The following is a 10000-nucleotide window of genomic DNA, read 5'->3' as shown; positions in this document are numbered from 1 at the left end:
TGGGGGGGGCAGCACAACAGCTGCCTGGCTGAATGTGATTCCAATGTTGAATCTAAAGTGTAGGCCTATTATCAGTGAAGGAGAGAAAATCCTAAGATATTCAAAATGGAATGTAACAACTATAGCACAGGCAAGCCTCACGTCCAAGGAAGAAAGTTAGAGTACAGTACAATGCCCATTACAAAATAGAGAATGAAATATGACAGAACCACTTGACCCCAGAAGGACTTTGGGCACTCTGAGAACAGTGCCACTTTATATCTCTTGGTGAGGTTGGCCTGTGTCTCAGGACAGCTGGAGGCCTTCTCCTTGCCAACCTTAGGCTTCCTGGTATCACTCAACAGGTGGGCAGCAAACCAGTACACAACAGGACAGCTGGAGCAGAGCAGTCTTGTGGTAACCTGTCATCAAACAAACCAATCCAAAAGGTAAGGAAATTATCTTCCATTTTTGTTGTTGTTATTGTTGTAGGCCAGTGCCCAGTTAAACTACTCCATCCTTCAATCACTACCTTTGCTATCAATTGTGTCTTCTGAATTTGTATTCTAAACTTTCAATACTTTAGAAGATATCAGTAAGCAACATCCACTTGGTCATGAACACACAGACACTCAGAGATATTGGTCTTTCCAACTTGCAACACAACACTCATTCATAGCAAAGTGAAGAGTATCAGCATGCATCACAACACTCAGGGTGTATTGATAAGCATCACCCACCTGAACATGGATACACAGCACACAAAAGGCACACAGACACAGGGAGTGAGCCGTGTAGATAAACACTCGCCAAGAATTTATCCCTTTCTCAGGCCACGGGAGGGGCTGCTTGTCTTTCTCCCCTGTGCCGTGTTCACTTGCTGGCACAGGTATGCCCAGGCCCCAGCAGATCTGTAAATGAAACAGCCATCACTCAAACTAATGAACTAACTAGAAATTGTTTTAATTATTTCAGTTACTTAGATTTTGCAAAGGTGAGACTGAAAAACTTGGCTGAAAAACTAACACTGCTGAACTAAAAAAGTCTTGTGAAAATGTTTATATTCAGGTATGTTCTTAATCTGTGAGTATGTATAGATATATCTGAATGCATACATAAATACACATACATAAAGATAGATTCAACAGAAAGTTAACACCTTAAACTAACAGTGACTCATAAAACTTTGAAAGGAGTGTGTATACCGGAGCATATACATCCACTGGTGCATGCTTACCTGAGGATTGTCCACCATGTATAAGGCAGCATGGCAAATGACCATCATGACCATCGGAAGGGCAAGCATGAAATTTGGGACTTGTCGAAACTCATAATAGCGCAGAAATCCCACCTGAGAGAGAGAGAGAGAGAGAGAGAGAGAGAGAGAGAGAGAGAGAGAGAGAGAGAGAGAGAGAGAGAGAGAGAGAGAGAGAGAGAGAAGAATTAAAAAAATCTTTCATCATTTGTCATTCTTTTCTTAAACAAATTTACCAAGGGGGAAAAGAAATTATGAATGTCACAATATTTCATCCATTATTGTTTTCTTACAGTAATCTGCCAAGTTTCACCAGTGACACACAACTGTTACAGTTCAAGAAAAACTAGCACTAGTCTTTCTTACCTAAGACACTGTGAATCTGTCAACATTGCATTTTTCCTCTCATAAAGGCAATCAAGTAACTAACACTCTATCTATCAATCTGTCTTAGTACTCTGATGCCTTAATACAAGCAATACTCACAAAACTTACTCTGTATCTCCTAACATGTCAGTTAAGTGATGAAATCTTCTACCATCAACATTACTTCTTTCCTCTTACCACACAAATCACTAAGCAAGCTCTCTCTCTCTCTCTCTCTCTCTCTCTCCATATCAATTTCTGTGATGTTTCCACAAAACCAACACTCACATCCCAATACTTATCCTGCACATGGGAGTAAGCCAGGGGAGGAAAGTTAAAGCACCAATCAGCCTCACCAAGGTCTGGGGAGTGCAGGAAATTCGCTCGAACAAACATTTCAAGGTGCGGTGGCAATAATGGTGCCTTTCCCTCCTCCTTGCAGTAAGTCTGGGGAAAAGTAAGTGTTTTAGATTAGGTTTGCTGGTATGGTGTCCCTTTCTCTTCCTTGCAGTAAGTCTGACTGACTCCAAAATTATGTTATGTTAAATTTACAAGAACTTATAACAATTACTATTATTTAACAGTAAAGTATAAAACCACTGAAATCTATGCATTGTGAAACTACATCAACACCAATGATCGTTATATTCCTCTCATATCACTGAAAAAATAAAAACTTAATACTAAAACTACAAGCACAGAAATGCAGTAAAATATATAATTAATGCAGCATAGCCATCATCATTATATCATTAAATCACTAAAAACTTAATACCAAAAACTACAAGTCTAAAAATACAATGAAATATCGAAAGCAGAAGGACTCTCACCATGTAACACCATATCTGGAAGACAGCAAAGGGTAACACCACAGCAAAGCAGCCCAGGAAGAGAGGAATGAGAGTGTAGTTGATAGTGAGAAGCACCACTAGGATGAGGGACAGCTGGCCAGACTCTGTGGTGGCATTACGGATTCTGCACAATAAAGAGAGTGTGGTCATGTTCTATTTATTGATACTGTGTCCTCTCTGCCTTGCTATTGTAGCGTTGCTTTCTGTCCATCAAAGCATAACAAAGGTGGACATTAAAAAATGTTACTGTGGTGGAATGAATGATGGGTCTTGCAGAGAAAAATATAAACTTTCATGTTTAAGTAATGCTGCATAGATTGTCTATCTTGTAGTTGTATCCTTCAGATAACAGCAAAGCCAATTCTAATAAAAAATTTTCCTTTTCATTTTCATGTTCTTATTACAAATGTAAGATTAATATGTCATGATGTAATGCAAATATCTTATGTTACTGCAAACTCAAGGAAAATATATTATTAACAAGAACATAATATGATAGAAAAAAGTATATAACTAATCTAAAACCAACACATGCACCACACCAGTACTCTTTCATGCACCAGCAGGATCACACCTGCACAAGTGGTTTGACATGAAAAAAAATTAAAACAAAATTATAAATCACTACATAAAAAAATAAATAAATAAAAGCACAACCATCTACTAACATTACAAGCTCCACATTTCACCTTTTACCAAGAGAGCCATACCTGTAGAAATAGTTTGAGCAGTCCTGAAGTTTCCTGTACAGCACAAAGCCCACATTGACAAGGCCATTGGAGCGTGCAGAGGAGGCCAGACCAAACACCGCTGCACCAAAGGACGAGGAGCTGTGTGTTTCATTGAAAAGGAGTGCTGAGAAGGTGAGGAATGCAAAGAGCCCCTCTGAGTAAGGTGCTGAAAAGAATACACTGGCAGGATTGATGCAGAAGAGGAGAGCTGCATGGTATGCCAGTGCCTCATCTTTCAGCACATTCTCGCTCAGTTTGTGGAAGACAATCGCAGTCTGCACAAACAAGATGAAGTTGACAAACACAGCAGAGATGAGCAGGATGCTGTAGTAGTTGAGGAAGTACAGCAAGGGCACGCCAATGACAGCAGCCACACAGCGCACCAGTAGAGGGAAGAGAGGGAAGAAGGCCAGGGTGTTCTCGTGTGTGTAGCCATACTGGGCGATGTGCATGAAATAGTGAGCGTCCCAGCGAACAAATCCTCCAAGCACCCACCTCACCACCTGGTCTGCCTGTCATCATCACAGAAGAGAGAGCAATCTGATGAAAATTTACAACTCCTTTCTGTCTTAACCCCTAAAGTACGGGCGGTTGATTTACTTTCCGTCTGTTACAATGGGGAAAAATCACACGTCAAAAATGCTAAAAAAATTTCCTTATAAAAACATTTTTTTGTGTTATTCTGAGTACAACGATGTAGTTTTTAACATGTTATGACCTCTGAGAGCAAAGTTATTGCATATAAAAAAATTCATGGCAGAACCCACCCCTAAGAAATAGCTCCAATAACACCACTCTCTCTCTCTCTCTCTTTTTGGGCATTTGAATTTGATGTAAAAGTAGGAACTTTTGCACTTTCATGTCAAGAAAATGCAAACTCCGATATATGAAATGATGTGCAAAACAGGAAAAGAACAAGAAACCACATATTACAAGTATTGTGGATATCTATAATAACTGGAATCTGGCAACTCTTATTAGCAATGGGATTCACGTGACTTGGTCGACTAGCACAGTCCTGTAGAGGCAACCATGGGTGACACACACCAGCGCATTGCTTGAGGGGAATAGGCTACGTGAGGAGGTTTATGAACGTCGCTGTGAGGGTTGGTCTCTGTCTCCCAGATCACTATCAGAATCACTACTGGAGTCTTCACTTTCTTCTGTCTCAATAAAAAAAATAACTGTCTTAATTTTCATCTCTCCTCAATGTCATTACCGAGTCACACTGACATAACATCACTCGGAGTACCGTTTCTTCCCTCCGGGTCATGGGGGTTGCCAGATGTTGACTCGAAATGGGAAAAGATGACCTATTGTGAGGGAACATATTTTTCAACGCTCAAGCACGTGAGTGAGAAAAGATGCCAGATACCTCCACTTGCCCTAGGACCAATAGTGAGGGGGAGAGATTCAAAGGTTTAGCGCGGAAAAATCATGATTATACGTACGATCCCCGTCTCTCACACATGACGCTACAATCGTACATATACGATCACCGTACTTTAAGGGTTAAATGATTTTTTTTCTTTTTCCTTAGAATATTTATTGAAAATGCAAATTTGGTCTATTTCAGTTTCCCTTACCAAGCAAACCCAAAACAGACTTAACGTACCCTAACCCAAATCTAACCTATTGCTGTCTCTGGCATGGTGTGTTGATTTTCAAAGTTACCAACATGAGTCAATAACAGCTTCCCATGTGAAACAAGAATAAATAAATAAATAAATAAATGTAAAGTACAGTGAGAAAAGGACTTACAGTAATCATTAACCAGAGATTATAATGACGTGTGAAGATGATGAAAAGAAAGGAAAAAATGTCTAACAAGTGAGCACTTTAAAACACCCTTGTATAAACTCAATGTACCTAAAACAAGCACCTCCTGCATCGGGGCAGACTCACCAACGACATGGGCAGCTCAGCAGGGTCCTCAGGCGATACGAATGCATCTGCCTGGTGGTCTGGCAGCATTAAGTTGGACACCATCTTAGGGAAGCAATGAATTATGGTAATGTGTACTTGTCACATTACAATAATAATAATGGTAATGACGATTACAGAATAAATGTAGTAATAATGGAACAGTCAACCGCAATAAAAAAAAAAAATCTACAATAATAATGCAGTCAAGCAATAACAACATAATCTACTGATCCCGCCTCGCTTTATCTACTTGTCCCAACTAACCTGCAGCGCCAGCACCGCCGCCCTAGATGCTACAGCCACGCCCTTCACCTTCTCCCTCAGCGTGTAGGTCTTCATACTGAGTTATGGAACAATAAAAACAAAAACACTAGTTACTCGCTGGTGGCAAGGCGACTGCCCCTGTCAGTGAAGGGCCCAAGGCAGTCAGACGTCACTTGATCTTGATCTTGATGCTACAGGTGACGCAGAATTTCTTCTGAGTCAGGCCTTTGTATCGGCAGAGCCTGTAGGGAAAATAAGAAAAAAAAAAAAAAAACACACAAACAACAAAGAGGGCAATCACCATCTTTCACACCACTAGTTCCTACATCTAGCACGCCACATTCTCTCCAGGAACTCTTTTACAGCCTCAATCATCCTTTCATTCGTCTCCCCACAGAGTCCCAGCAGCACCACCATCCATTCCCTTCCTGTCATCTCCACTCTGTCATGCCCCAGCTTCCTCAGCACCATTTGCATCATCTCATACCTGTCTCTGGCATACTTCACACACTCCAGTACCACATGCTCCACCGTCTCATCCTCTCCCACGTCACACATCTGGCACACTTTGCTGCGGGACTCAGACCATCTATAATTCCTTGCATTCACATCCATGCACTGTGCCCTAGCTCGGAAGAGAAGGTCCCCACCCAGGCTTCCATCATACCACTTTTCATACATTGGGGCCTCTTTCTTTCTATACCATTCCAAGGTACTCTTTTGCTCAATCCTATTCCTCCAGTCACTCAGTCCCACACCTTTCACTACTCTGTCTATCTCACTCCTCCACTTCCTTACACCCCATTCTCTACCCTCTCCATTTCTAACTATCATACTCCAGTCCTTCTCTAAGTGCCTTCCTTCTACCTGCTGAAAAGCCCAACTAGCTATTAGACCACTCTTCACCACCATCCTGACACATTTTTTCCCCCACTTGCTACTGACATTCCACAGAAACACTTTTCTCACTATTCTAGCATCATTTATTCGCTCTAACCTAGCCTTATACCATTGGGTCGCTTTTACATACCTTTCACTAAAAGTGCTCCAACCCATGTCTCCCCTAAGAGTCTCTACTGCTGCATATCTAGGTGCATTAAGTGCCATTCTTGCAACTCTATTCTGCCCTATTTCTAACTTTTCTAGTTCACTTTCATTCTATGCAATCACATCCATACCATACACGATGCTCGAAACAGCCATGCTCTTCCAAACTTCTCGCAGCACGTCATATTTACTCGCCCTCATCCTTGCTGCACTTCCTAGCTGACCTACCCACTGACTCACCATGCTTATCTTCTCATTCTTTGTCTTCACGCAGCCAACTGGACTCATCCACATCCCCAGGTACTTGTATTCATCTGTCTGTTGCATCTTGTTCTCACCTAGTCTCCACACTGAGTTCCTCTCATCTTCTGACCCATTCACAACCATTACCTTGCTCTTTTCACTGCTAAATCTCACTCCAAAGTCTCTTCCATACCCATCTACAACATCAAGCAAACTCTGAAGCTCTTCTGCCGAACAGCCTCCCCAGCACAGCTGCAGAACAATGTGCTCAGGCTAATTGTCTCTGCTCCTAGATGAACCAAAGTCCTCAATCTGAGAGCCGAAACCCAGCTAGTGGTTGTCAGCCACAGGATGTCCCAGCTGACATCCTGTCTGATAGCAAAAGTGTCAGCATCGTCTCGTCCTTTCTCCGCCCCTCTTAAAGTACTGGCCGAGCTAAACCGCGACCCACGACTCTTCAAACAAACTTGGGTACGCAGAGCAGCAGCTGCACTACTCGCAACAAGCGTTGCTAACACAATCCAACATAAGGGACAGGACAAACCACAGCCAGACTATGTAGCCACACCTCCATGGCAGACTCCCTTCGCCGTCGAACAAACCTGGCTTCACTCTCCCAAAGCCAACTTCCACCCTGCTATTCTAAGAGGTGAAACACTAACCCACCTCCTTCCACTCACCGACAGCCACACTACCACCATATACACCGATGGGTCAGTCAACCCAGAGACTGGTGCTGCAGGCGCAGCTTTTATAACAGAGGATGTCTCAAGACAGTGGCGCCTCACTGATGTTGCCTCCTCCACTCAGACAGAGCTAGTGGCGATAAGGGAGGCATTTCAACACCTAACCACCACCATACCACCAAGCGCACTCATCGCCACTGACTCCAAAGCCGCCCTACAAGCCATACAACACCCCTGGCCACAAAACAATGTAAACCTCATCACCCACATCCGTTCCCTCGCTTCACGACTCCGGGAATGGGGCACGCACATCACCTTCACTTGGATTCCGGGACACGCACAAATCCATGGCAACGAGTGTGCAGACGAAGCGTCAAGACATGCAACTAGGCGCCCCGACCCTGACATCACCATCTATCCCAGCATGGCCCAAATCAAGCAAAAAATTAAAACTCAAGTGAAGCACCTGCACTCTGCGGAACACGCCAATGAGGTGGCCAACGGCTCCCCATCTGCCACATAGTACAGCCACGCCACAAATGGGCAGGTCCTGCAACTTCCCCCAAGCACACACCCACGCGTCAGAGCAGATATTCACAGACTAAGGCTTGGATATCCCTGCCTGAGCGAAATTCATAACGACAACCCTCTCACATTTTGCTCCCTCTGCGAAACACCCACACACAAGCCACTTCTACACTACATACTGGAGTGTACTAACACAAGAAGACTAAGAACACCAAACCAAGGATACCCACACCCTGAACACCCACACGCCAGAGAGGCAGCAGCACGCCTACTAGCCGAGACCACCGCCACCCTTCTGATTGACATTGTCTCCAATGCGCCACCACCATAGACGGAAAAATGCCCCTCTATCCAACTTACTCTCTTTGCATGTATGTGTGAATGTATGTGCGAGTGAATGTGTTAGCCCTGCAGTCCTGCCTTCAGGCATGGATTGCCCCCTCAACAGAAAATGAATATTTTCATAACCCTCGAGGGTTCTATATAGCCCTGCTGACCTAGTGTCAGGAAAAATAAAACAACACATCATCTTCTGCCGACTCACTCATAACAACATCATCATCTGCATACAAGAGCACACATATCATTCCCCACATTTACACCTGCATTCATTCTCCTCAATCGAGCAGCCAGTTCCTCTGTATATAAGCTAAAGAGGGTTGGTGATAATATGCAACCCTGCCTAACTCCTCTTTCACTCTTCACCCAGTCTGTCTCTACATCTCCTAGTTTATACTTAGCTCTTATATCCACATACATACTTCGCACTATGTTAACTATCTTTGCACTTAACCCAATCTTTTCTAGCACTCTACCTAGCATTTCTCTGTTCACCCTATCATATGCTTTCTCTATGTCTAGAAAACCTAAGTATAACTTGCTACCATCTTTCTTCTTTCTCTCAATCAATTCATTCACCACAAACATATTGTCTTCAGCTCTCCTGTCCATACGGAACCCATTCTGCTCTTCACCTAACACTCCAACTCTCTCAATCCATTTACACAATCTTTCATTCAGAACTTCACTGAACACTTTTCCTACTGTGTTAACTAACGCAATTGGCCTGTAGTTTTTCAACTCATTCTTACTCTTTTACCCTCCCTTATGCAGCAAAGTCACCCTGCATTCATTCCACATTCTCGGCACTCTCTCCTCCTCCCACACCTGGTTAAACACCTCAGTCACCCTATCAATCACAACCTCTCCTCCATTTTGTACAATTCATAAGGTATCTCATCCGGCCCTGCTGCCTTCCCATTCTTCTGCTTCTTCACACATTTCTCCACCTCCTCCCTGCTGATCCTTTCATTCAACTCATATGCATCCTTTCTCTCCAGTGTCACACGTCCTTCACCCACATCAAAGACCTCACCTACACCTCCAATCTCTTCCCAAAACTCTTTTATTGCCCTTCTCATTTCTTCCTTATCAGTCACCACTGCCCCATTCACCTTCAGGCTCTCCACATTCTCACTGCCAGGCATCCCCTCACCCCTCAGGAATCTGTACCATTCACGACCACCTTCCACACCTTTCTCTCTAAAGGACTGAATCACATTTTTCTCACATTTAACTTTAGCATTCATTATCTTTCGCTTCGTCACTCGCTGCTGACTCACATACGCTGTCCATGCATTCAGGTACTCACTTTCAGCCTCCTCACTCTCATGTCTCCTCTTTCTTAACTGTCTGCACACCCTAATCAGTCTCTTTCTTTCCTTCCTAGCATCTCTAATCTCATCAATCCACCACGGCCTACTTTTATGGTTTCTAGCACTTGTTCTTACATACCCTATCTGACTGGCTGCTGCGTTCTTCACATTCTCTACAAATCTGTCATTCAGTTCATCCACACCACTCATGCTCTCATCCTCCCATCTTCTCTCGCTCAAGTCCACCTGGAAATTTTCCCATCCTGCATCTCTCAACCTCCACTTTTTCCTCTTGATCTTGGCATTTGTTCCGTCTCTTCCATTCAACTTACATTCTAGCACCAGCATGTTATGGTCTGAGACTATGTCAATCATCCCATCTTCATCTATCCACATACGGTCAACAATTTCACGCATTCTCCCATTCACTAGCATGTAGTCAATCGCAGACTCCTGGTTCCTCGCACCA

At 43.4% G+C, this 10000-nt stretch overlaps 2 protein-coding genes across 4 annotated transcripts in view; one reads left to right on the top strand and one right to left on the bottom strand.

Annotated features, from left to right (window-relative positions):
* LOC123502272 (GPI mannosyltransferase 2-like) overlaps window positions 1-5551 on the bottom strand; it is a 6116-nt gene extending 565 nt beyond the window's left edge. Inside the window, exons 1-8 of one of the 3 annotated variants that reach the window (XM_045251486.1) lie at window positions 5373-5550; window positions 5088-5171; window positions 3162-3694; window positions 2431-2575; window positions 1889-2047; window positions 1217-1330; window positions 720-890; window positions 1-401 (exon numbers count right to left, since the gene is read on the bottom strand). The exon at window positions 1-401 is cut by the window's left edge and continues 565 nt beyond it. In XM_045251486.1, coding sequence (XP_045107421.1) covers window positions 138-401; window positions 720-890; window positions 1217-1330; window positions 1889-2047; window positions 2431-2575; window positions 3162-3694; window positions 5088-5171; window positions 5373-5447 — 1545 coding nt within the window. In that variant the 5' untranslated portion in view covers window positions 5448-5550 and the 3' untranslated portion in view covers window positions 1-137. Of the gene's footprint in view, window positions 402-719; window positions 891-1216; window positions 1331-1888; window positions 2048-2430; window positions 2576-3161; window positions 3695-5051; window positions 5172-5372 lie in introns of those variants that run through there. The other 2 variants (XM_045251488.1, XM_045251489.1) reach the window with 2 other exon arrangements.
* Window positions 1-10000, top strand: part of LOC123502281 — a 409114-nt gene that overhangs the window by 389126 nt on the left and 9988 nt on the right. The gene's annotated exons all lie outside the window — the stretch shown is intronic.

This window comes from Portunus trituberculatus, chromosome 11, assembly GCF_017591435.1.
Source record: "Portunus trituberculatus isolate SZX2019 chromosome 11, ASM1759143v1, whole genome shotgun sequence".
Taxonomy (NCBI): domain Eukaryota; kingdom Metazoa; phylum Arthropoda; class Malacostraca; order Decapoda; family Portunidae; genus Portunus; species Portunus trituberculatus.
This window is presented reverse-complemented; position numbering and strand designations above follow the sequence as displayed.